The sequence below is a fragment of the Parus major genome, chromosome 4A (assembly GCF_001522545.3).
Source record: "Parus major isolate Abel chromosome 4A, Parus_major1.1, whole genome shotgun sequence".
NCBI lineage: Eukaryota > Metazoa > Chordata > Aves > Passeriformes > Paridae > Parus > Parus major.
Genome location: NC_031772.1, coordinates 12,903,862 through 12,931,657, shown reverse-complemented (window position 1 = coordinate 12,931,657; position 27,796 = coordinate 12,903,862). Strand labels below are relative to the sequence as shown.

At 39.2% G+C, this 27,796-nt stretch overlaps 1 protein-coding gene and 1 long non-coding RNA gene across 2 annotated transcripts in view; one reads left to right on the top strand and one right to left on the bottom strand.

The window, feature by feature from the left end:
• The window catches only part of LOC117243684, a 166,722-nt gene that overhangs the window by 126,768 nt on the left and 12,158 nt on the right, over window positions 1-27,796 (top strand). Inside the window, exon 3 of the mRNA XM_033514147.1 lies at window positions 18,567-18,632. Within this exon, the coding sequence (XP_033370038.1) occupies window positions 18,567-18,632 (66 nt within the window). The remainder of the gene's footprint in view (window positions 1-18,566; window positions 18,633-27,796) is intronic.
• On the bottom strand, window positions 22,976-25,894 carry LOC117244351. Its single transcript, XR_004497275.1, has 3 exons — window positions 24,920-25,894; window positions 24,656-24,808; window positions 22,976-24,141 (listed from the first exon to the last, which is right to left on the bottom strand). It is a non-coding gene; the product is annotated as an uncharacterized LOC117244351 (long non-coding RNA).

The window sequence follows — 27,796 nt, the reverse complement described above, 5'->3', positions numbered from 1 at the left end:
GGGAAGGGATGGAGGAGAGGCTTTGCTTCACAAACCCCCTTGGACAGTCAGTCCAGGTGCTCCTGTGGGGCTCTGAGGAACACTCAGCTGGAACAGCAGGGATGAGCTGAGATCCTGGGCCGTGGCTGAGGTGTATCAGCAGCTCCGTGGCGGTGCCTGGCACTGCCACACGTCCCGGCAGGACAGGGGGTGCGAGCCCACCAACGAAGAGGGAAGGAGAAGCCGCAGCTCCATCTGGGTGATGGCGAATTTGCTTCCCTCCACAGCAAGAGCTCCGAGCAAGTGTCTTCCTCTGAAGCTGAGGAAACCAGCAAGCTGCCCCCGCCCTCCCATTTTCCTGCCCCCTCCCCCCCCTGGGCCTGGCCAAACTCTTTGTGCTTCTCAAGCACCCACCAAGTACCAGCAGTCAGGTTTTCCCTGCAACTAATGGATAAAAATTCCATAGGTTAGCCAGAACTAAAGGAAGGAGACCTAACCCCCAACAGTGCCTAACTGGGGTGTCAGAGTCTCTGTCTGGGGTCCCAGCTGGTAAAAGTCAGGATTGATTGGTGGGCTGCAGTGAAATGATACTTCTTTATACTAGATTTCTTCTATCAGTTGTTTTTTTTCCTCTATTGTTTACCTAAGAAAAATATTGTAATTCTCTTATTAAACAGAATGCTTAAGAAGGTTCAGAACACAATCCTAAGCCAGGAATGATAAAGTTGGAGGATGGGAGGACTGGATGGGCACCCATATTTGCATAATTGTACTCACCATTCTTTATACAAAAGATAAACAGCTACAATCACAGGTGGCTAAGTTGAGTGTATTGTCAATCATAAGTTCATATCACCTTTCTATTGCTTATTTAACCTTGAATGTCTGTATTGAATATTGTCCCAGTGAGGGTGGCTGCAACAAACCTATAGGTCCCCTGACTTCAGGGCAGAGGGTGACAAGAAAATAATTAGGAGTGGGAACAATGGTTCACACCAGGAAAAGAACACTTTAATAAGGAATAGAAGAAAATAGGGACGATGCCCAAAAGCCGATCACAGTAACCAAGGGAACTCCATGGGGGCAACCAACCAAAGAGAGGAACAAAGGAGGGTACAATAATATATAACCTGAGGGGAGGAACATTCTGGAGACATAACCACAACTGGCCAATGGAGGAACAAGACTTGGGTTAATTATGTCGACTTCAAAGGCTCCTGGGAGGAGAACTCAGGCTCATCCTGAGGTAACGAATGTTTCCTAGGGCTTAAAACTGAGGCTCAGTTTACTAGAGGTGAAATCTGTCTGACCCTGTGTCTTAGTCAGGCTGACTCCCACAGAATATATCCTTTATCCAATCACTATTCATTGATACATAAATATGTACTATAATAGATTCTGCAAGGACAGATTTATTTATTTATTATAAACCCCTTAAATACATACAAATAATTGAATACTTTCTTGCGTATACCATATGTTCTTTCATTTGCATGTGATTTGCTTAATATTAAGTACAGACTTAGTAGAAGGTCTCAAAACAGATATATTCCTTATTGGGTAATTAATACTAATCTTGCAAACACATTAACACAGAGGCAGTAACAACTATCTTAGGAGCTGTTTACAGTCTGTTTTGTAAATCCTGTCTTACTGTGTGGATTAGTTCATGTTCCTTTGGAGATGTGAGAATCTACATGCAAGTGCTGATCCTGATGGCATGCATGGAGCTGGGTCTGTAGCGATTCCTTCCCCTCCAGATTTCAAAGGTTTTAAACACAGCTCAAACAGTACCTTTGAAGTGTATGGGTAAGTGGGAGATGCATGGAAACCACACCTGCAATTTGTCCTGGTTTAGGGCAAATTTGGGAGAGAACCTCCAAAAGGCACCCCCTCAGAAAGCAAATCCAAGCGGTCCCTCCCCCCAACTGGCTTGGGAAAGGAGATTTCCTTGGAGAGAAGTGGAAAAAGCTGTTTATCTCACAGAAATTGAATAGTATTAAACAAGAAAACCTCTCACTGTTCAATGAAATGGCAAATCCAGGAAAAAAAGTCTTTTCCATGTGGTGCAGCTCAGCTCGCTCAGGTTCTTATCAGTCCCTCCGGCTCCAGAAAGTGCCAAGGCCCAGGCCCCAGTGGGCCACAGGCATGAGCTCCCAGGGTTTGTCTGGGTTTTTCAGTCCAGTCTGAACAGATCCAAGGGGGGAAAAAAAAGTCCACGGAACTCCTCTGCCTCAGCTAACTAAAACCAACTAAAAACCAAAGGGAACCTCCGTCCTGCTGACTGTCCATGCTGCAGACACCACAGTCCAGGAGTAGGATGCAGGGGAGTGATGTTTTATTTTCAATACAAACTGTGCGCTTCTTCTTCCCCCCTTTCATTCTCAGAGCCAGTTTTAAAGATGCAGAACTTAATATGTAACATAAACCAGGCAACTGGGGATACAAGCATCATAAAGTCACCCCAGGACAGTACTGCTTCAGAGCTTTCCATTGTATATGTTGGGATTAGGAATAAGCAAATTAAATCTTTAAATTTAGTATTTCAAAGTTAATAGAAAAAAATAAGAGTCCCCTTTTAAAAACTTTGTTTAATAAATTCAACACACAGTATTGTTCAAGATAGGTTTTTGATGCTATTGTGGGATGGGGGGTGGTGTTTTGAGGGGTTTTTTAAATCTCAGAAACTTCCAGGCATGATGTTTTTTTATCAGATATAAACATGCTTTCAGGCTGTGACCTCCAGAAATTACTTCCATAAAGGGAGTGCTGACTGAAATGACTGTAACCATGACTTTACTGTAATAATATGCAAAATAGAGGTGGTGCAGTAACTGTGATGGTTTCATATACATTTACTCGTGGCTTTTTAAATTACTTTTGTGGCTAGATGGTAGAACCATCCTGCTTTATATTCCATATGTACATTTATATTAGGTGGTCCACAGAACTACATTATCCTGTCTCTGGGTAGGAAGTGCATGGTACCTCCTGTCAGCATTGCCTCCACTGGCTGTGCTACACCCTCACAGAGCAAAGTCTTGTTACCTGGTGCTCATGCCTGCATAGAACTTCCTAGAAATATAAGAGCAATTTTATGCATCCAAAGAAGAGTGGTTTTGGTACAATCCATGTTTACAATTCTAATTTGGATTAATAAAGAAAACACAAAGCCTGCATACACACACACACACATGCACACACAAAAGGTACAGTGCCAGATTATTGATTGAAATTAAATGAGTTCTGTTTATGTAACAAAATTAACTCAAAAGTAACCTAGATCCACATTCAAAGGCATGTAAGAGCTGAAGTCATTGTGAATCCAAAACCACTTTCTGAGAGCTGAAATATCAAGTTACTTTAGGCATGGCAACAAATATATACTTACAGTCCTGTTAGTTTGAAACTTGGCTTATCACGTGTTTGTCCAGACAAGAACCACTCTTACATTGATTGACTGTATACAGCATCTCTGACATCATCAGTCTAAGAAATGACCTTTCAATTTTCATCCTCTTTCCTCTTTATCTGCACTGTCATATCAGTGTTTGTAGTAGCACAAAAGGGGATATGCTATGAATAGTTCAACTTCCATTACACTGGTGCCCCAGTAATGCAGAGGTGGATTTTGCTTCATCATGGGAGAGTCACTGTAATTGTCTCAGAGCTTCATTAGCTGTCAGTGTCTCTGAGTCTGACATGTCAAAACCCAGAGACAACCTTCTAATTTCTTGTTAAATCAGCCACAGTCATTGGAGCTTGAAAAGATACACGAGCTCCTTCCTTTTATTCTAACACATCTGACAAGTGCAAATGCTCTCACCTCTGGATGAAATCTGAAATCAACAGGTTTTGTGGGTGCTCAGAGCTCTCAACTGTGTTTTTTTTTTTAAAGACAAGAGACCACAGTGCTTCATCTGTGCTGGGGTTTAAGGGTTTCTTGGCATCCACCTGTGACTGCCATGTGCATCTTGTAGACAGTGAGAAAATCAGTTAGTCCACATCCTCTTTAGCTTCTTCACCTCAAAATGGGGCCCACAGCTTTTATGTATCTAATAGGGCCATGGTGAATTCCTGAGTATTGGTAATGTGTTCAGGTTTTATGGTGATGGTTATTTTAACAAAAAAATGTTGTGAATTATATTTGGATCCTTAAGGTGTTCAAATGAAATTGTTCATGTTTCATCTATCCTGACTCCACATCCAGACAACATTTAGGTCCTTCCCAGCCTTTAGTCTTGTTTCCCTGAGATGGAACTCAGAGCATGTGTTCAAAGCCAACCATGATGTGTGGTGTGGGTGGGTGCACCATGTGGGTGCCTGCGGGTACACATATGCCCTACATCTGTACGGTGAGACGCTGTGACAGCCAACATAGCTTGTCTTCTCCTGAAGCTTGACTTTCTCAAGTAAGTTGGAGGCAGCTTAGCAGCTTTGTTATCCCCAGCCTAGTGGATCCAGAGCAGTCCTGGCGTAGTTCTGTGACTGTGAGTTCTGCCTATATGCTTGCCTTCAGTAGCAACGTGATAAGCAGCAGCTTGTAGCACCATCACACTCTCCCACACTGGGGATGACTAGAATGTCTTCCTTGTTTCCTAATCTAGTACATGATTTTATAGCCCTTGGACACTGCACTGATCCCAGAGAGGCAAACAGATCTCACACACTGTTACAAAGGAGGAAACACTGAGAAATACTAAATGTCTAGAACTTAAGCAGTTACTGGTGACTCTTGATTCTCAGGATCACATCTGAGTCAAATGATGTATGATGTACACGTATGATGTATACAGTCCTTTTGCCCTTAAAGAACAATTTTTATTTTATATGAATGACATTGTCCAAAGATATTGTCTAAACACACAGATGTTATATAGTCTTTACTGTGATTGCTTTCTGCAGTTTTGGAGCTGTTAATTTTAGCTCTTTATTTCCACAGCGAGACCTTTTGGCATCTTTGTGGAACAGGAGCAAGGTCCTGAATTAGCACAGCTCCATGATATTGACAGGGAATAACTGAAGGAAGGAAATAGCTTCCCTGGTATGTACTTTTACTGAAGCAGCATAGGGATATTTGTTGAGATTCATTCAGGAGTAGAAGTAACAAGTTGTGGTGTACTGTAGCTTCCCAGCAGAGGGGTATAAAGGGTATGAAGGCTCCAAGGAAAACAGACAACCTGTTTAATTCTCGTAACGTTTACTGTTCTTTGCTTCCAGGATGAGCAAAGCAGTAAATGTTGAGCAAAGCAGTAAATATCAAGCAAAGGATGTTGATTTGTATGTGCAGCAATTGTTGGAATAAGAATCAGCTCAGAACCCAGTGACTCTTGCCAGCCCCTGTTAGGCTAGAGAGATCTGAATTCACAGCAAGTAAATAAAACTGAAAATTCAGGGTGCCCATCAGATTGTAACTCCAAATAGATCCTTCTCCTTTACAGAATTGACTGGAAAGTTTCCACAGGAGGAGAGAGGTCTCAGGGGAACAGGACCTGTGGAATTGTGTTGCATGGAGAGCTGTATCCCGAGCTCTGAGATGCTGCTGGCATTTTATTTGTTGTTAAGTAACACAGTAATCTATTGCAGAGAAAACAAAATGAGAATTTTGTATCAGAGTGTAGATGCCAGACATGCATTAATAAAACAATAAATGAAATTAATAATTTATATGTGGCTGGTTTTACTTTTTGGGTGGGTTGTTTTTGTCCCTTTTTTTTTTTTAACACATGTAGAAGGATATTACCATTCAAACTGAACTGGACTGAAATTACTTCTACTATAGATAAAACATATTCAGATGAGCAGCATGATTTCCCCACAAAGCTAACTGCAATCCCAATTAACACTTCTCAAAACTGAATTTATTTTTTTCCCCTGCTTCATAATGAGGTTTTTTCCTCCCTGCTGTCTTGATACAAAGCTTTATGCCATATGAGTGTGTTCATATGGTGTTTGAGTGCGTTATCTGACCTTGATTGGTGTTTTGGGAGCCAGTTAAATAGATTACATAGAGGTTACCTTGACAACTGTCTTTGCTGATTTAGCAATGCAGTTCATTCTTGGGCACAAGACTCTCAACAACTGTGGAATTCCACTGACTTCATATTAATCATTAACACAATGTTCTGGAGAGACTCTGCCGAGCTAGCAATAAGGACTGTATTGAAATTTATTTTTTTTAGTGAGTAAATATTATAGACCAAGATATGTTTACAGTATGAAATGTTCTTCACAGTCATAAAATGAAAATATTTGTTCCTGATTTTTTTTTAATCTCTTTTCTAGTTTCAACAATAATATTGGAATAATAAATCTCCTATCATGTCTGGTGGGAAAAGACGGTCTTTTAAATGAAACTCCTTCCTTAACATTGATCTTACACCATACCTTCTTTTAGGTCTGTGCTGTAACCTCGCAGACATGACAGATAGTTAAATTCAAAAGCTTATGAGCCTGGAATCTGATTTCTGTTAACTTCAAGGAGACTGCTTCTGATTTACATTAGTCTTACAGATTGGTCAAAACCTGGTGCTTTTCAAAAGATGTTGGTAGACAAATCAGGCACTTCCTTCTTCAAAACTGTTTTCCAAAATTGTTTACAATAGCTTAAACATTAAAGCTCTAGTGTGATCTGGTCTTTGGGCTTTGTCTTAAAAATGAATATTTTTACTTCTAAGTACCCAGCTCAACCAGAATTTTGCAGGATGTCAGGATTCCAGGGCTGTATTTTATTGCAAGAGGCTGGAAACCTTGCGGAAATTAGATAAAGTTTTTTATTAATTAAATATGAACAAGAATAATGTAGTCAGAACAGGGGCCACACTGTACTATGATATTCAGTGTATCTCATAATATCTTGTCCATTGTCTCTGTTTTCCATCTGCAGCATTTTATGGCAAATCTGACTGGTTTTTTGGCTTGAAATTGCATGATTGTGTCATACAAAATGTCACGTACAAAGTCAGTGGAGAACAGAGTTGAGATCTGTGACACATTGATTTCACGTGTGGAGAGAGATTGTATGGGGCTTATGGGCACATATATTGGGCTAAATATTTTGCTAGTACTATCAGGTAATGAAATACTAAACATTTATTTTTTTTAACTGCCATCATTATGTTTCAGAGTTAGTCCACTACAAATAAAAAAGTCATTTGTACTTCCTGGAGCAGTTTGCAAACTCAGAAAGATAGAATTAATCATGTTGTCTTCAAATCCTGATTGTGAGTTACTGCTTGACCAGTTTGAGAATATTTTCTTTCAACTGAAATTATACTGAAGAATAATTTCCCCCAGATTTGTTCTTCCATTCTTTGAGCAGTTTATTGCTGGGCAAGTACCACAGGCATGAGCCATGTTTTTTATTTGGGGTGAGGATAGTGCCCACATGGCTAGGCCTGTGGCTGCTGCAGCTGCTGAGGATTTTTCTAGGTGTTTTCTGCAGAGAGTACTAGATGTAATTGGAACTTTTCTCTTGGGCAGTGTCTGGGTGAGGTCTCATACACTGTTTGCAGCCAAGAAGGACCTTTCCCTCACTTTGACACAGAGGACTCCACATAACTGCAGAAAGAGGCAGCTCTGTCTAAAGAGATTTAAAATTTTTTGGAGACAGGTATCTACCTTCATGGATCACTTAGCGCGACATGATATTTGCCTTTGCTCTCCTGATTTTCTGTCCCCAATGCTGTCTTGGCATGCTGACAGCATTGAGACAGACATCAGAGGCATAAGTAAAATAGTCAGTAGAAACTGGATTGTGTGTCTGAGTTACTGTACCCAAATAGGAAGGAGTCCTTTCCTGGCCCCCTCCAGCACAGCTCTTCTGCATGCCCCACTTAGGCTTTCTTAGCACAAAAACACACAGGTCTGCAGCTGAAGCCTAATTTTGGACCTTCACTTAAAGTACCTCTGATGATTCATTTATTGCTGGTGCAAGACCAAAATCAGTCTGAAGCAGGCTGGTGGGGCATCCTGGAAGCTATTCAGAAGAGCACCCAAATCCTTCACTGTAAGAGTGAGTGGAATTGCTTACAGCTTGCTTAAGGAAAGAAGGATAGCTTTGTTAATAGAGAGTTTAATCTGTCATTTTAAAAGACAATGCATGCTCTAGGGTGTTTCACAATTGGCAGAGTTGATCTGTTTTGTAGGCCTGTAACCCTGCAAAAATTCAAAAGCAGCACACTTTGGGGCTTCTAGTTTTAATATACAGGGCATAGATGATGAAGATTTCCTTGACACAGTTTCTTTTTTTTTCATATCTAATGGGTTTGACTATCAAGCACAGTGGTGCCCAGCTGCCAGCCATCTGATTATGTGGTGCTGGAATATTGGTCCTCCTGGAGAAGAAGATGGAATAACCAAAGTATAAATAGAGATGGAGTTGGAGTTTTATCATAGGAACCTACAAGCATGAAACAATTTAACTTCTACATTTGGTACTAATTGAGTTTCCATCTTTGACTCATTTTAAAATACAAGGGTCAACAAAAGTCTTTTTTTAGAAAAAGATCCATTGCAAACTGCTTTTAGCCCTATATAATATCACACCCATGTACTCATTCCTGCAAGCTGTGACCTCATGTGATCAGAATTCAACTAATTTGTCCCATCCCTTCTGTCACTGCAGGAAATAAGGGAAATATTTCTGTCGCTCATGATAAATAAATATTTCCCTTGTTCATATGTGAATGTCCTGTGTAAACCCAGTGGCCCTATGTACTGATAATTGCCACATTTCAGCATTCATAGGAAAAAAGGAGTTTCATACCTATCAAATTTCCTCTGGTAGGAATTTTAAGAAAATGTAATTTGATGCCAAGTATCTGTGCGTATAAAGGTTTAATGACTGGTCAAAACAAACATCCATGGTAACATCTGGGATATATTTATGCTTTAGCCATTCGGTCAGAAGTTTCAAATCAGTGTCTATCTGGGCCTGAGAAAATTTTTCCAAGATTATTAGATACAGTTTAAGATTTATAGACCTGAGATTAATGGCTGTTTAAAGCTTTTAAATTTCTGTAGAAGTACAAAAAAGCAGAAACTTTCACAGACTCAGATAATTAAAGAATCACTCATGGATTATCAGGAGGAAATTTTTACAAGATACTGTAGAAACATTGTTAAATTATGAATAGCAGCTACTGTGGTATATCTGAGAAGATATGGTCAAAACTATCAATACTGAAGTTATGCAAAGAGTTAAATAGGGCTTTCTCCAGGCTGATGAAGCAAATGGCTCTGGAACCTATTAATTCTTTTCCCAGAGAATATTTCTGTGCTATTGGTGCCTGATGGGCTTTGGACTAGGACAAAAATCATGTTTAGATGCTGATGCTTGAAGCTGCTCTAACTTATGTGTGGGGACTGCCTAGCAATTAGGTTGGGACTGGGAGATTTCAAAAGTCACCTTTGCACCTCCTGTTTTGAGACACAGTCTACTTTTTTTATCTTGTATCCCAGAGCATACTGGGAGATGGGATTGGAGCAGGAATTTACTGTATTACTATTCCCTACACACCAATAAATGGAAAACATTTTGTAATTTTTGTATATTTACTCTTTTGAAATAATCCTAGAATTTAGGATTTGTACAATATTTGTCTGGGAGGAAAAAGCCTTTGCAGACTTTTATTGTTATATATGTTTTCCTAAAAGATCCTTAATGGAAAGACATAATTCCACCTGTGTGTTATCATTCAATGTAAGGGTAAAGTTGCCAACAGACTGCAGGGAGAGGAGCACTCTGGTTTCTTTCATATTTAAGTAAGATATATGTGTGTTAATTCCTTACATGTCACCTGGAAGGTTTCCCCTGATTATTGCCAAGTCATACACTTAACACTGCTGAATTCCCCACAAGAGTCTGTACTTCTGATTTTCTACTCACACTAAGACAGTGATTCCAGTCCCAGACTAGCTTCAGTATTAATACCAGGTACAAGTAACTAGAAAACTTACACATGTTTATGTACAACAAAGGCTTTACTAAAGCAAGACAGAGCACTAGCTTAGAATACAGAATGATTTCTCCATCTTCACTTTATTTTTTTTTTTCTCGGAGGGTGGGGAAGTGGGAAAAAACAACCTCTCAGGTCAAGGTTGAAGACTTTGTAGTGCACAACAACAAAGCTTGACTATGATAATCTACAGAGCACATACCTTGAGGATAAACAAACAGTTCACATTTTTGTGCTTTCAAGTATGGTATGAGCAAAATAGCACAAGCAAAAGATTCTTTTGAACCTTATAGGAAAGGAAAAATGGAAATCTTAAGAACAAGCAAAGTATTTTATATTCCATGATGGATTTTTTAACAGAAGCTGCAGCATGCAAATCAAATTGATCAAAACCAATCATGTCTTAAACCACATGATTGGATCCAAGACAGGAAGGTGTTCTCCCAGTTTTTACCAGCTCATTTTTGAGCTTAATTCTATCTGCCATGCCCTGTACCTTGCTGATGGCAGAAGCACAGTTTGTCTTGTGAACTATCCTGAGTTTAGTCCCTTAAGCAGGGTGATTTTTCCAAAAAGTTTTCCTAGTTGCTGTGCTTCTATATTCTTTCCATGAACCCCAGAACATTCTAGCACCTCTTATTCTTTGTAGCCTGAATAATCACATTTTTAGACTCTGCTGTTCTAAAGCCTTCTCCTAGCTAGTATAATTTTCATAACTAACACACCACACACCTATCACATGGTCCATGATGATCATCCCACATATATGTATGCAGGTTTTTCCTCCCTCTTTTCCATTTCTGTTCAAATATGGTGTTGATGAGACTCCAGAAGTCTTGCATGATCTCTCCTCTATGCATGATACGCTCTCCAATCTTTGTAAAAATGTTATTTGGCATAATCTTTCAAGGAAAAAGTTTCCCTTTCAGGTCTTTGGTCTTCTAGCACCAACACTGTGCAAATGGGCTTCTGATAACTTTCATTTTACTTCAGATGGTTTTCCAGATTATATGGAAATGTAAAATAACTGAGGAGAGCATTGACAGACTGCATAGGGAACCATTGGCCTTGAGTACATGGTTAAGCAGAGATATTAAGCTGTGTTAGCTTATTAAGCTACGCTGAAACATAGGCTAAGCGAAAGGGAACACAAACCTCAGGAGTTCACATCAGGCTGAACAGCAACATCTGTGTCCAGCAAACAGACCTGCTTGAACTTCTGGAGGGCAGACTTTGTCCTGTTTAGGAGACTGGTTGACAGAGTCCCTTGGGAAGCAGTCCTGAAGGGGAGTCCAGGAGAGCTGGACATACTTTAAGAAGGAAATCATAAAGCGTAGGAGCAGGCTGTCCCCATGTATCAAAAGACTAGTCAGTGAGGAAGACTGTCTGAGATTTGGCTGTAACTCAGGAACAAAAGGAGAGTTTATGACTTTTTGAAGAAGGGGCACATAATTTAGGAAGACTACAGAGATTTCATGAGGTTATGTAGGGAGAAAATTAGAAGGGCAAAAGCTTTGATATAGTCTCCCACAGCATTTCCCTGGAGAAGGTGGCTGCTCGTGCCTTGGATGGGTGCACTGTTCACTGAGTAAAAAACTGTCTGGACGGCCAGGCCCAGAGAGTGGTGGGGAGTGGAATTACATCCAGCTGGGGCTGTCATCAGTGGTGTGCAACATGGCTCAGTACTGGGGCCAGTTCTCTTATCACATCTTGATTAATGATCTGAACAAGGGGACTGAGGCCATCCTCAGATGTGGATGGCACCAAGCTGGGTGGGAAGAAGTACTCAGGCAGTGACCAGCCCCTTGTGCTGAGCAGTGTTCAGGCCACACCTCAAATCCTGTGTCCAGTTTTGGGTCCCTCAAAGATGTATCAAGAAAGACATTGAGGGGCTGGTGTGTGTCCAGAGAAGGGAGCAGAGCTAAGGAAGAGTCTGGAGCACAGGTGTGATAAGCAGCTGAGAGAGCTGGGGATGTTTAGCATGGAGAAAAGGAGGTTCGGGGGAACCTTATCACTCTCTACAACTGCCTGAAAGAAGGTTGTAGTCAGGTGGTCAGGTGTGGGGTTGGTCCCTTCTCCCAAGTAGCAAGCAATAGGACAAGAGGAATTTGCCTCAAGTTGTGCCAGAGGAGCTTTAGGTTTGAGATCAGGAAAAATTTCTTCACTGAAAGGGTTGTCAAGCACTGGAAAAGGCTGCCTAGAAAAGTGGTTGAGTCCCTAAAGGTACTTAGAATATGTGTAGATGGCACCTAGGGGCATGGTTAAGTGATAGACTTGGCAGTATTGGGTTAACTGTTAGACTTGGTGATCCTAGAGGTCTTTTCCATACAAATACATTCTGTAGTTCTAGGCTTCCTTGTGTCCTGAAAGCTCTTGCTGACTACAGCCAGGCTCCATCTTGATCCCACTGGAAATCCTAACAAAATTCCTATTTATTTAAATTACTGAACAATCCTGGGAATTGATGCCTTATTCTGGTCTAAGGAAATTAAAAGCCATACACAGTTAAGGGATAGGGGTTTTTACCTTGGTATTTTAATAAGGATCCTTACTGGTGGACCACTTGGCCAAGTTGGAATGCACCACAATGCATACACACGATAAATTGCCTATACAATTTATAGACCTTACAAATTAGCATATCTAACAAGGATGCCCCAATGGGAGGCCTGGATGAAAGGTGTGATATTCCCCCATCTGAGGAACTGCCCCCTGGATTGGCCCAATCTCTAATTTACAGGATATGTTCTAGAGAAGACCTTGGTTTCCCAAGATAGTCTAGGGTTTTCTGGCATCCTGCTATGAGGCCTTTAGGATGTTTGGTCTCCTGGACTAACAAAATACTAGGGTTATGCTAAGTTATAAGATTTAAGGAATTACAACTAAGAATATTGAGGATATATAGAACTTATATAAAAGGTATATAAAAGAAAAGGCAAAAAAACATCTTGGCATCAGAATAATAGAAACATTTACATGCAAAGAAAATGTGTGTGTGTTTATGATTCTCCTCTAGGTTCTATTTTCTGTAGAATCAAAGTCCCAATTCCCATTTCATGATGAATCTAAGTCTTCACTTCTGTTAGCAGCACAGAGAAATCTCTGACAAGACAGATGTCTGCAGCCACCAGAAGCCTTAAATTGAACACCTAAAAATAGAAAGCTGCAGAATTTATAAATATTTTTGCAAAACAACCTTTTATAACTACCCTCCTTTTGTAGCAGTGGTAGTTAGCATTGAAATCCAAGTATATTTCAGCAAAAGAGAAAGCTGACCAAGCAGCTCAAGAAATTCTGCAGAGTTCTGCAAATTGCAGGAGGCCCAGGGAAGGAAATTACTGCATGCCAATTCTTCCCACTGATTTCTATTGTCTCTACTTATCATATGTAACACTAGGAATGCAGTGTGGAGCACTATATCTTCTCGACAATTCTTACCTAGCTAATAGCCTGATGATGTTTTATGACTTTGTATTCTCATTCAACACAATTTACTCTTCAGTTAGAAAATATGACTGTCCCCAGAGAAACATCCAGCCCTTTATTCTCCTTGTTTATATTAGTTTAATATAAACTTAAATAATAGTTAATATTATAAAGATATTATAATAATTATATTTTATTATAAATAAATATAAATATAAACTTGTTTAAATTAGTTTGGAGAAGGATCAACCAGTAGTGTAGAAAGCCTGTATTGGATCTGCTAAGATCTCTTCCTATTCAGATTTGCTTTCTGTGGCTGGAGGCTACTCTTGATAGTTATTTGGAATCAAATATTGTTCATCCCCTTAACAAAGAGATGGTTGGTTCCATTCAGTATTTTAATGAACTTCAGACAGTGTTTATATAGTGTGTTTTCAAAACATGCCAGCTATTTCTTACCATCTGGTAGTTTCTCTGACCATGGGCTTCTCTTTTATCGGAGGGTTTCTGTTTACCCAGCATCTCTTTTTGTTCTTTTGTATCTTTGTGCAGTCATTTCCTACACTGCCTGAGCAATATGATTATGAAGAGAAAGAACTGCAGAATTTCCTTGCAATGGTTCCTTCAGCGTTTCTTCCAAAGACTTGCTCCTGTCTCCCTATCTCATACCTGAGGTTGGTACTCCCTTCTTCACTTCCCTGGCTCCAGCATGTGGACACTGCTGTGGAGACCATGAGCACTGTGGATGATTTCCATCTGTACCTCATGTCTCAGTATACCTCCTTGTTGGGATTTCTCTCTTCTCTTGTGCATCCCATAACCCATTTCTGCCTTGTTTCACATTGCTACAGGAGCAATGTGTGCCCGGTAGAAATAAATTCAGGGGACTCTTTTAAGTAGAAAGTTACTCAACCCAAGTAATTTCACCTTCCAAGACAGACTTTTGCTGATGAATAGATCTCTTAAAATTGATCTTTACTACCAAGACTTTGCTGGGGAAGTCAAACCAGTAAAAACTTCTTGATGAGGATTGACTACTGTGTATAAAAACTGCCTGTATTGCTAACCAGACTTCTCTAATTATGTAAACCATCCTGCAGAAGATTTCTTTTGATGCTATAAATTGTGCCAGCTCAGGTGATTTCCTTTCTAAGCTATTTTGGCAAAATGCTGCCTATGCAATGCTTTGTAGGCTAAAAGGATCCCTTTTTTGGACCAGGTGAACTTATCTATTGACCTGCTATGAGTATCTATGAAAAATCTAACTTGGGTCATACCAAAGCCTTTGGCTTAGCTGCAGGAATGGGAACAGAGAAGGAAAGCAAGAGGCACTTCTTTGCAGCCAAAAAAGCCCCTAAAAGATTTCAGTATGCCCAGTCCCAATGCTTAGCTAAGTAACAAAGTATATCCACTGTCATCAGAGGATGACATCGCATCCTCTGATGCAATGAGCATTGACAGTACTTGTCCTTCCTCTGCTGGGTGTTGAAGTCATCATGGACAAGAAATGTTAGGTATTTTCTTATGCTTATGCAGACTGTTGAAAATGCTGGGCCACATGCTCAGCAAATCTCCTATATGCCAATGCACCTCTTTACACCAGCTGAATGCCTAGCAGAGAAGCTGATGCTTCTCTACCAAATAGCACAAAATGCTATTTAGTATTTTATTTTGTTTGCTAGAGTGACAATGGAAATGACAGTGATACACAGGTCAATTCAACCCTGCTGACATAGCCTTAAGGGGTTTGGGTTTTTTTCCCCCTCTCCCAAGAGAATCTCCCTTACAGTTTTACATTTGGTAAGGTTTATTACATAAGCTCAGCATATTAGCAGTGTCATAATCCTGCTATTTTTTGTATCTCTTTATTTCTTTAGCTTTATTAATCATCATGGTACTTGATGTTGCTAACATGAAAAACACACTGTAAGACTAAATAATCATAATTATCGAAGTGCTTTTATTAAATGATCTGTAGGATTAAATCCTTATTACTGCAGCATTATTGGTCATGATTTTCATTATTATTACACATTAATTAGTCATACCAAGATAGTGTAGCTTTCAGAATTATCTTTACCAAAGTCAGTTAAATATGAAAATTTCAAATTGCAATAGATTTAGTGGTTTAGGACATGGTACTGGGATTATAGATAATATTATTTTTTCAGTTCAGTACTTGCAAAGAGTTGATGATATACTCAGTAGTGTGCACAGCAGAATTTGATGTCTGAAGCATATACTTTAAGAAAGGGAAATTATATAGTTGCATTAGAGTAAGGGTTTTTTTCTGAAATCTGGGAATTCAGTGCTGTTTATGGCTCTGCTAATTCCTGTGCCTATTAAATATTGTGCTTTGTTATTTATTTCATCTTTCTCTGACTCAGTGTATTGTTGTGCATAAAGAACAATCCATCAATTAATCTGCACACAGCATTTTGAATTATAGGTACCATGTAAGAATGAAACATTTTTTCCCATACCTGAGAAGACCTGCAGCTGACATGGATTGCCATGTCTGTAAACCCTTCATAGATGTGGTGTCTGGTTAGTGTAACTGTGAGGTGATGTGATGTGTACAGCACTTTTCCCTCTTTCTCTTTTATCTGAAGTGATGCTATTACTCCTGCCTTTTGATGAAGTAACCTAGCCAGTCTTCAAGAGACATGGGATAAGGAAAGACTGACAAATAAAATATTCTTATGGCAGGTGTCGCAAGATGGTACTGTTATATAAAGTCTTCCAAGCTCTTTTTTCCCCCACCTTATTATGTGAGCAAACTTTCAGTCTTGGGAAGACACAATGTGTTTATAAATTATCTTCTTCAAGGTCTTGGATAGAAAAAGTCAAGTAAATAATTAATTTATTTGTTACCTCAGTCTGTGGATGGAGTTGTTCTGGAGACAGATACTCTCCAACAGACAAGCATTAGTACTTGGCTAAATTCCTGAGCAAAACCATTGCCCTGTTGCTGTCACCTCTTTTCCAGGTCTAATTTTGCTTGTTGTTTTCTCTGTGTCATGCCTCAAATTTAGCCTCACAGGCTTTTCAGGGGCAAGACTCTGTGTGAGACACAGAAATCCAGCTTAGGCACTTATTCTGCCTGCAAAGCTGGACCAGGTGGGGAAGTTAAAAATGACAGTCCCAGGAGTCACTATATTGAAAGGGGAACTGGTGGGTGAGACAGGAGCAGATGCCCCAGGGAAGGACAGCTCTCTGGCCTTTGAGTGCATAGGTGTCACCTGGGATTCTGAAATTTCTCTTGAAGGTTGGTACTCAAAGGAAGCTGATGCTTCTCTACCAAATAGAGTGAGGGAGAGACCATTTCTTTTTTGTTTTTCTGCTAATTGGACATCTTCTAGGAAATGGAAAGCTAAACGTCCCTCTGCTAAATCTGGCATATAGAATTAAATTTAGGTCTCAGAAGTGCTCTGCTTGCCAGGATTTTTGAGTGCTGTGAGGCTCTCTCAGCCTCTTCCAGTGTCACTGCTACAATTTGTGTTTTATGCAGTGAAATACCAGCGGTTGAATTACTTGATGAGATGTCCCAAATTTGTCACTTGCCATGTGAATTGTTTTATAGGACATTCCTGTCATAGCCTTTTCTGAAAGTTTCAGAAGAGCCTGACACTCTTAAGAGGTGGAAGAGATCTGGGTTGAGGTCCCCATCCAAGGCAGGAACAGTGGGATTTAAAACATGGACCACCCAGGCTACAGGCACACCCCCCAGCTCCTACAACATAGGGTTTAATACATGTTTAAAAACATTGACTAAACTGGTCCCTGCTGGTTAGTAAATAGTCTGCAGTGCTGAGTAAACTGGTCTAGATTCTTGCCATTAATGTGCTATGTAGAGTTTAATGTATTATGGACATAATGGCTCTTCCTTTAAAAGCACCAAACTCCTCTTGCACTCAGTGTCATTTTGGGGTATGAAAGGAATGCACAAGCAGGCTGCTGAGAACAGCAGCCAGTCATTTGAGCAGTCTGAACTTTTTGCTTGACTGCCCTATTTTGAATGGGTACCAGTGGAGCAATAAATTGGCATCTGATGTTAGTTAGTAAAAAACCCTACACACTTAAGTGAAACAGTGCAAAGTGATTTTTTTTGTAGATCTATGGAATTAATAATTATAGCTATTTGAGAAGAAAAACAGTATCATTCATACTGAAATATATTCTCTTCCCTCCCACAGGAGAAGCCTATGTAGGTGTGGAGCTGCAGTCTGGGAAATTAGAAAATGCAAATTAAAAGATGCAAATGTTGAAGAAAGGCATTGCCTGCTGCAGTGCTCTAAGGGTTTTCTTGAATAGCAGCAAATTAAAGAAATGCTAGGTAATCGAAGTTTATATCAAGCCTATGAAAGAAAAGCAACATTATCTCTAAATATAGTGATAGTACTCTGCTCCTGATCTTTTATATTGTGTACATATGACCAGTAAATTACAAAGATACTGTATTATGGGTTTCAACAAGTCGTTGAAGAAAATGCACATTACCCTTTTAAATGTCACTTTATTCTGTTATATTGAAACATGACAATTAGGAAGAAAAAGGTAGTTGAGCAACTTATTTTTTTCAGTTCAGTTCATTCAGGTTTCTTCATTCCATTTCCCTTTGCTGTCAGCACCAACAAGGGCTTCCCAACTGGAGCTTTTTGCTGCCAGTAGTAATACAGGTCAATCAGATAAACTGCACTGACTGTATAGAAGTTTAGATTGTTCTGTCTTCCACATCCCCTCTCAATTTATCCATATATGACACAATCCACCTGCTTTTCTTAGTTTCACATCAACTTCACTTGTGGTCTGTTTGCAACATGTCCCACAAAAGGCTGATACAGCCCACCTAGGGAAAATTAATGCACATGCAAATATTATATGTTTGGTGTTTCAAGATAAGCACAGTGCCATGAGAGGGAAGGTAAGCAACACGGCTGTTTAGGAACTTCCCAGCATAGGGGTACAGAATGGCAATATCCAAATGGATTAACAGCACAGAGAGTGGGCAACGTGGCTGAGGAAAAGGAGAGAGAATCAGGCAATGGTGCATCCTAGCAACATCTAGATAACCTGTGGTCTCCAAGGCAATATGTAACTGGTTCTGAGAGGGATGAGATCATTGCCAACTAAAATGAAAAATAAGCTGTGAGGGAAACTCATATATATTTGATTGGTAACTACAATCACTTTCTCCAGCAGAATTCAAGATATGCTGGGCACAACTGAAAACAGACATAAACCACATAGCTGGGAGTTTCACCAAAGGTAAGGGAACTCTCTTTAGGTTCCTCGGTTCCTCTGTTTGAAAGAACTTGTATTGCTTTGTGCTGTGATGATTTCACAAGTTTCATTATTTTTTTGTGATTCTTGGTCAGCAAACTCACTGGAGCTGGAGATTTGCACATGACAATCTCTGGGCTCCTTCAGAGATTGGGTGGAAATTAAAATGGAAATGAAAGCTTGTAGAGTCTTCTTTCCTCAAATGTTACAGGGGAACCTTGCAACCACAGCAAGGTGCAGAGCCTGGAAGTCATGGAAAGTACAGCAGATTTGTATAAAAGCAACACAGGCTTTATGCAAATGCTTATGACCAGAGAATTCAGATTATTTTGGCTGAAAATGTGCCTGCAGCCAGAGCTGTGCATAGAATGCAGCTCTGTGGATTTGGCAGATTGAGCAAACAAAAACTTCAGCAGAATCTCTAGGTACTTGAAGAAACTAGGCCAAGTGCAGCCAGGTAGATAGCCACTGAATTAAATATTTTTTAGATTCTAATTATAATAAAGCATAATTACCCCATTGTGGCACCACTACAGTTTATAATTCATTCTTCATTTATTTTATGAATCCAAGCAGATAAATCAGTGCTTGAAAATGGTGCTTGCAAAGTCTCCTAGATTAAGAGATGAAACTCAGACAACGTTCACCAAATACGTTAAAAAAGACAGAATTAGCAAAATACCTCTATACGTGAAAAATACTAAAGGATTTGAAAACTGCTCTTAACAATAGTTGTAAAAAGCATATTTTTAAATTTAATATTGTAATATAGGATATTCTGCTTACTGTTCATACTACTTAGACAAAGGGTGTTTGAATAAGATAGCCTGCAATGGAAAAAAAAGGTGGCATTTTCAGAGCTGTTATGACCATGTTATGTGGTGAGGTGAGCAGAGATTCCTCCACGTCATCTTCTTGAGGTACTCCTTACATTTCAACGACTTTCCCTTTCCCTTGGTCTGTCAAGGAGAGAATTAAAACAGAACTGCATTGGCAGTGCAGAACACTCACTGGTAGATTATGAAAGTCACCTGTGATGTGACCTTTACTAGCTCAGGAGATTAAATTTTCCAGTCCCAACCGATCACTGCAAAGGAATAGTCTTTATCACTGTTTCTTTACTCATTTACTGTATCTTGTCAGACGTTTGTAACTAGTCTCGCTTTGCTCCCAAAGGGACAATTTATTGCAAAAGTACTTAAGTGTTTCCATGATTAGCATTCCAGATACTTCATGGTACCAAACATGAACCACAGGTCTACCTCTCCTTTGACATTTTAGTCCTAAATTGAGATGGTTACTCAAATTTTACATTCTCTGTATTGTGCATTTAGCAGCCCTGAAACTCAAATAGCCTGGCTTTAGCAGCTTAGAAGAATCCATTACTCTCAAATTCAAATACCATCATAAAAGCTGCTGTAACACCAGAGGTCTTCAAAAGGTATTTTTCCAATTCACCTAACATTATCAAAGTGCTTGTAACTGGACATTTATGTTACATTCCTTATTTTAGTCTGTTTTTAAAATAACTAGCATTGAGAAAAGATGGTGAATTTCTCAAGGTCTTAAAAGAACCTAATATATCTTTTCTATTGGATCTTCTATTCTTTACACTCATCCCTTGCTCCTGACAGCTAGAGTCAAGTTCTGATGCTAGTAGGTACTGGTTTTACAGGTGTCAGTATTAGCTGTTCTGAAGCCTCTAAAATGGCTAAAGAAATTACTGAAGTCATTATCATTTCTATGGCAAAGCATATCAAGTTGTCAGGTTCGTGCTTTTCAAACCAACTAAATCATACCTTCCTGCCCTGACATCACTGGAATTACCCATCTGTTTCCTGTATTTTAGTGCCTTGTTGATTTAAGAAGTGCCTCACTCATGTTTCTAACTAAAAGTGATGTGCTGAAGGACATCTGCAGGCATTGAAGCAAGCTTGCAGTACCTATTCAGTGAATGGATTGAGGGACTTTTGCCTCTAAATCTATTAATCTTGTACCATCCAAGAGGAGAAATCAATAATATTTTGGAAAGTCAAATTTTCATAACAAAACTGTGGGTGGTGTCAGTGCAGAAAAGCTCATGGTTACTGAAAAATACAGCAGAATATATGTATTTATTTGATATTGGGTGGTGTGTATCAGAAACATAGCAAATGCATCTAGCAAGAAACAACCAAGGATATTTTTGTAAAAGCCTTGTTGGCCAAAGAAAGGGGGAAACAGAACTAAAACCAGAAGAAACAGGACTGTAAGAAGTAATAATCAAATGCACATAATTAAACACATAACTAGAGCTGGACTACAGTGCATAACCTTTTCCTTCAAATGTGGATTGGAATCTTTCCAAATATCAATTAATCCCTAATCTACCATGCATTTCCTAGTTGTTACTTGTGCATTATTAATGGACTGGTCACCCTGAGATGAAGGTAGGAAGTAAAAGCAATTAAATTCCTCTCCCACCCCTGCAGATACAATTGACCTAGAGGATTCAGCTACAAGTAAAAATTAAAAATCTCCAAAGAAGAATAAGCATGGTCTTCTTGCCTGAGCCAGACTGTGTAGTCTAAAAAGCTGCATGCAAGAGCAACAGAAAGCTCCCTTTTATATAAAATATCGAATTCTATGATTCAGGGCTGTTCAAGGAAAAAAAGCAGGTGCCCAGTCTCTGCTTTTGCTGGTGTTGTCCTGTAGCTGAATGAAAACTTTAAACGAGAGCTCCAGACACTGGTTCTTTTCTCAGTATAGAAAAGCTCATCTGTCTCCTGGGAAGTATTGGTTCCATTTGAATTCAGAGAAACAATTTTAACTTCATGCTTTTGTGGAGGATGATGGTCACAGAGTTCAGGAAGGCTTCTGACTGTGTAATACAGTTAACTCTGGCCTGAGAGGGATACAGTCATCCCAGCCTGCAATTCCCAAACAGAGCAGTCAGCAGTGATAACAAGGAGAGCTCTGTGGCTGCTGTTTGCACTCTAACATTAAAGGTTTATGTTTGCTTCCACAATGTTGAAATGCTGAGGTGGAAGTCTATCCTTTTTGCTCTGTTCTGCATCACTGGAGATAACATACTAGGCTAAAAGGTATATTTCCAAATCACCCCAATTATCCTTCTGTTTAGAAAAAAGTCTCCTAGATCAACCAAAATTATGTTACTCATACTGCATGAAGAGCTGCCTGGTAAGGGAAGAAGGAGGAAAACACTGACAGTGCCTACATGGGGAAGAAAGGGGAATGGGTGTCATGTAGTTGTATTAATGCAGAGATCCACTCTGAATGTCTCTGTGAGTGAGGTTCTTGGCAGTTACTACAAGTATTTTGCACTGTTTGTTCACTCTCAGCCAGTAGATGCTGCCATTAAGATACACAGTGAGTGAACCAAATCTGGCCCTCCTTGCCATGCAATCTTGATGCAGACAGAAGCGTGCAGCAACAGAAACCAGGGTGGACTTGTGCTAAAAGGGTAACTTGGCAGTGGAGCCCAGCTGAGGATGACTGCAATGGGAAACAGAAGGTTTTCATTTTGCACTGTAATGAAGAACAGCTTTGGAAAAAGCGGGTGCAGAAAGGTGGGCTATTGGCTGATAAAACAGGCAGGATGCAAATTGGTATTGTCATAAAATACTTAAACAAAATTATATCAAATATAAAAAAAAACTGCTTACATGCCAGCAAAAACTGAGTAAAGCCATGTAACACAAGCTTGATTCTATGCCTTTTAATGAGACCATTGTACCCATTCTTCATAACAACGTAAATTAAGGAGAGACCATCCACTTTGATTTTGAATTTCCATGTTTGTCAAACTGAGTTTCTGAAGTGGTTTATTTGCTATTTTTCTTTTGAAAAGACAAAAAATATAGAGTTCATGTTATTTTCTAATCTTTTGTCAAAATTCCTTTTTTAAAATCAAAGCTGTTCAAGAATCCTTCTTATGTGTATAAATTACTGTGTTTTACTCTTCTATGATTTAAAACTGATTTTATTAATATTAGCAAAAATGCTGTCACAGACAGACGGAAGTCTTGTGCCTTAACTCAAATCCCAGCTAATTATGGCTCAGCTATTTTAGTTTTGCAAGAAATATTTTCGTTTTATTAAAAAAAAATAATGTTTTGCTTTGAGGGTGCAGAAGTCTACAAGCATGTCTAGAACTTTCTGCCAACCCCATCCATGATCCACAGCCCAGGATTGCATAGGAATAGCTGGATAGGTGGCTGTAACCACAAGAACTCCAAGCCCAAAGTAAGTAAAAAAATTTAATGTGAGAAAAAAAAAATTAAAGGAACAGAGAATATGTCCTGTTGACTGGCTGATGATATGCTGTGTGGATTGCAAGTCAAAAAGGTTGCTGGGTCTGGGAATGAGGTCCAGCATCTAAGAGTTGGCAGGGGAGATGACAATGACAATGACAGCTGACAATGCTGCTCCACTCATATCTTTCTGTATACAACCTAACAGGAAATAGCTGTCTACCCTCAATAATAAGATTTGGCATGAGTGTCCTGTACATCATGTGGAGCTTGTTCATCTCACAGGAGAAGTATGGAGTAGTATATCTCTGTATGTGCCCAGGTGCATCTGGCTATGAAGTCCTGAAACTATATCCTACAATCTTGCATTATGTTAAATATATCTTATACTCTAGCATGTTTTAATGGTAAAAAACTCTTGGAAATGCAGAGGAGGAAAAACTTCTGTTTCCTTGAGTTATTTTTTTCTAATGTCCATGCAGTGCTAAGACTGTGCATGTTTATTCCTTATTGCTACATCCCTTTGTCCTTGAATAGTGCTGATGAACTTCTTGTACTGGCCAGTGTCTGCTGCTATTATTGACTGCAGTCTCCATCCTCTGCTATGTCACTGAACTTCCATCACCACTGGCTTCATTAGCAATTATTGTTTTGGTGAAAAAATCCTATACCACATATTATGGGGTGACCTGAGGCCATTATGGAACTGAATGTTTCCATAAGGACAATCTAGCTAAAAAATATCAAAGTGCTGAGAAAATATCCTTTGCTCAGGTCATGTAACCAATGTGTCATTTAAATGTTTTAAAAGCGGTTATATAACTGGCATTTAAAATGTTTTATTGAAAACCCTTAATGCTACTGTAACTAAAATGACCTTTAGTGGAGTAACACACATCACATCTTAAAATGGGATTTGATTAAAAATATCAAATGTTATAATGTGCTTATGGCTCCACATGCACCATTCTGTCATATCAACCACAGAGGCAGATGCTTTGATTCTTCAATATTATTTTCAGCTTAAATTTATAACCTAGTTACTTTACAAGGAATGTTTATTATAAGCTTTTAAACATTCCTTACAATATTTGACATATGAGCACTTTATTAGTAGTATTTTTTTACAAACAGGTAGTATCTTTTAAGGCAGATGTTTCCAAACAGAGAGCATTTGTTCTAGGGAGAGTTGGCTTATCAGAGGCTTCTCACTGGCTTCTCTTTCCACACTATGGATCTTTCTGAGAAACAAAAAATGCATCCATTAATCTGTACTGTCATAGAAGAAACCACAAAACTGCAAAAAAGTAGAAAGGTGATTTTACATGGTAATGTAAAGCAAAACAGCCATGATTTTTATTTTTTTTTTATCTCAAGATATTGCCCTTACTAAAAACAATTTCAAAAGCCCTGTAGAGAAACATACACTTGAAAAAATATTAAATGTTGTGTTACGAGTCATATACTGCTGATGTCTGGAATTTTGAACACAAAACCATTAGAATAGTAAGAGTGGAAAAGTTTTTAAACTCAAGATAACAAAGCTAGAACAGATACACAAGTGGGGGGGGAAAAAAAAAAACCAGAAAACCAGATTCCCTGAATGACAAATTGAAATGAGAGACACTTTTTTTAAATGGAGAAATACTCTCACTGAGATTATTTAGCCCACTGAGAAACACAATTCTTTTTTTCACTTTCAAGTACTCTGAAGGTGGAAAAGAAAACTTACTCCAACAGATGAGAGCAAAATACCTTTTTATCTTTCTATTTACTTTCAGGTCTAGTTGCTTTTTCCCTACAACTTCATAAGCACTGGTCATTCCAAACAGAGTATCCCCACTATTTTTACAGGTAGGAAGTTGAGTCATAAAGGAGTAAAGCAGTATCCAAGATCACCAAGAAGGCCTGTGAGAGGTAGAAATCAAGAGCTGAACAGAATCTGTAACATGTGCTTTCATCACGTAAATATTCTTCCCACCCCGAATTTCACTCCCAGTGCCTATGTAAATATCTTACTCATGTTAAACTGATACATGCAGAATGGGCAAGGCTTTTGTTGAATATGGGATTGGCTGGAGCAGGATTCAGGAACACAGAGGATGAATATGTTACCAAGGTGTTCATAAGTGAACTGAACAAATATGTAACCATAACAGACATACAAAAAACACATACAAAAATATGGGGGGAAAGTTTATCAGAAGTGTTAAGGAAATAAGAGACAGCAATGAAATTTAAAGTCAATAAAGCAGACTTAGTAACTTCCCCCTATCTGTTCACACTTTCACAAAGTCACCTCTACCCCCATGAAATTAAAAAGTACAGCCACAAGCTTTTAAATATCTTGGTGCAATTCTAACTGATTAGCTAAAGCAGTAAGTTGGCAACAGCTGTAGCAAATAAGGGAGTGTCCTCGAAGGAGACAAAGCTTTTGAGGCTTCCTGGGTGCTGCTTAAAAAGATGCTGTAGGCCTGTAATGCTGAGAGGACAGGCTGAATAAGAGGGAGCAGTGGAGGGCTGGAAGCAATCAATGAGGAGAGATGGGAAACCCCAGCTAAACAAGTTTTGCACTGACAAAGCTTGAGAAATTATATTTCATGTATGAAATTTGTTTCTTTTTGGCTGGTATTTCTGACTGTGAAAATTGTAGAGGTTGGTTGGGTGAGACAGAATTTGTGCTGCTGCTGTTGTCAGAGATGCTGTACATAGAATGGGGTTGATTTCTGGAGCCACGGGAGGTGCCTTAGGAGAATATTTTTGAGTTGAAGAAAGTCAAGAATCCTGTTAAATGTGTTTAAACAAAAGCATAGAGAAGGCTCTAATGTTGTTAGCAATTGCACAAACCCCCTGAAAATTGAAACCAGCCAAGTTCTGGAATGAGGGAAGTTTGAGGGGGTTGAAAATAACTCCAGTTGTGAGGTTAATACTGAATAGTCAGATCAATGTTTGTACTCAGTCAGCTCAGGACTTGTCTTCCAGAGAGTTTGATTTTTGTGAAGGGAGAACAATGGAATTGTACACACAAAAAATGATACTTTGTGGATGGGAATGTTTCTTGAAAAAAGAAAAAGGAAAAAGGAAACCAGAAGGGAAAAGGGAGCATAGGTTAAACTGATGTTTAAAATTTAAAAATGTGAGCAAGAAAAAATAGGAAGAAATAGAGAAACAGAACAAGCATAAACAACAATAAATAACTCCAAAGGCACTGGATAAAGTAGGCATAATGGTGGTGGCAGCTCCTGTGTGCTATGGGCCAGGGTGGAGATATCAGTGAGCTTGTAGTGTGTTACTTATTTTGGTACTTTTGCAATAATAAATGAATAGAAACAGCAAAAATGTTCTAAGAGATGTCAGTATGGAGCTGGGAAATCAGTAGGTTTCTCATGGAATTTCTTTCAAAAGGAAACATGAAATGACCCAGAGAACAGTAAATCCTAGTAAATGTTTATACACTTAACTTCACTCTGATGAGCAGCTCAGTCCCCCTCTGCTACAGGACCCTGGAGTAGAGCTGGCAATTAATCTCCAATTGCTTGGGTGGGAGCAGTTCACAGCTCAATGGGCTCTGTGGATTATAAATCTGGCAAGCAAAATGGGAACTCGGAGAACAGGTAATGAGGCAAGTGCCAATAGTTAAAGCTATAATCACCAGAATTGCAGGCCAGATAGTAGACACCTATATGGCAATTTTCAATTCAATAACTAAAGCTAATCGAGTTGCCTAACAACACCACTGAGCTGCGATTACAACTGGCAGCATTATGTAATTGTGACAACCAGACAAAGTGAAAAGAAAAAAAAAGAGAGAAATGCATATATATTTCCAGTCCTAGTTACTGAAGGAGTTTGGGGGATAGAGCCCCCTATTTGAAAGCTGCAGAGAGAACGTACTACAACCCATTTTGGATACTCATCAACACCCCGGGGATCTACAGACACACACAAAGAAAAGACACCATTTTTTTATCCTTACCATGAAAGTGGCACCGAACCATATTTTTTCCACTGATTCAATGATGCAATCCAAGTATTCTTAAAAAACCTAGAGGCATGGCTAGCCTCATCTCTAGCCACCAGTATGGGATTTTGTACTGCAATATTCTCATGTTCAAATTTACCATAGCAACCTCCACATCACATTTAATACACAGAAACATCCCTCCTCTTTCCTGTTTAAAGAGACCTTGTTAAGTGGTTTTGCTGTATTTTAGATGCCAAGATATCAGTAAGATTGATGGAAAGGTACACAATCAAACTAGCTCATTATGTAAGAGAATTAGCAAGGCAGTTCTTTTGACATGACAGTCCATTATGGCAGCTGTCAATCATACCTTAACATAAGCTTTTTTGGTCCCCTTTGATGATATTTCTTTTAAAAAAGTTGTTCCCTTCCTGTTCCTCAATAAGGCAGTGTGTAGATGCTTTGTGTATGTGCATGGTAGCTGTTGTAGGTCTAGATGGACAGTGCTTTCTCCACATAATTACCGGGTAACATATAATTATGCACACATGTGTAATCATGACTCATATGGCTCTTTGTCCCAATTTTATGTGCACAGAGGCTTCAATCTGCTATGGCTTCTCATCCACCTCGCAGCTTTGGCCCTCTCATATAAGATAGTGATGCTTAGGTATTTTGGTGCAGAAAGTCTAGGTTTGCTTCCTGAGTGAAATGCACTTAGAAGGGCAGTTATATTTACTCATTCCCCATTCAGAGAGGGGAGAAAATCTTGCACTAAGACTTGTATTAAAACGGTATCAGACATTGATGCCATAATAATATGTACCACTTTTCATAAAAGGACTTCCATATAATGAACAGAGTAATTAATTGTCTTGGTTCTAGAAGACAGGTGTCTGCTAGGGAGAGCAGGAGCCTCCCTTGGGATGAAC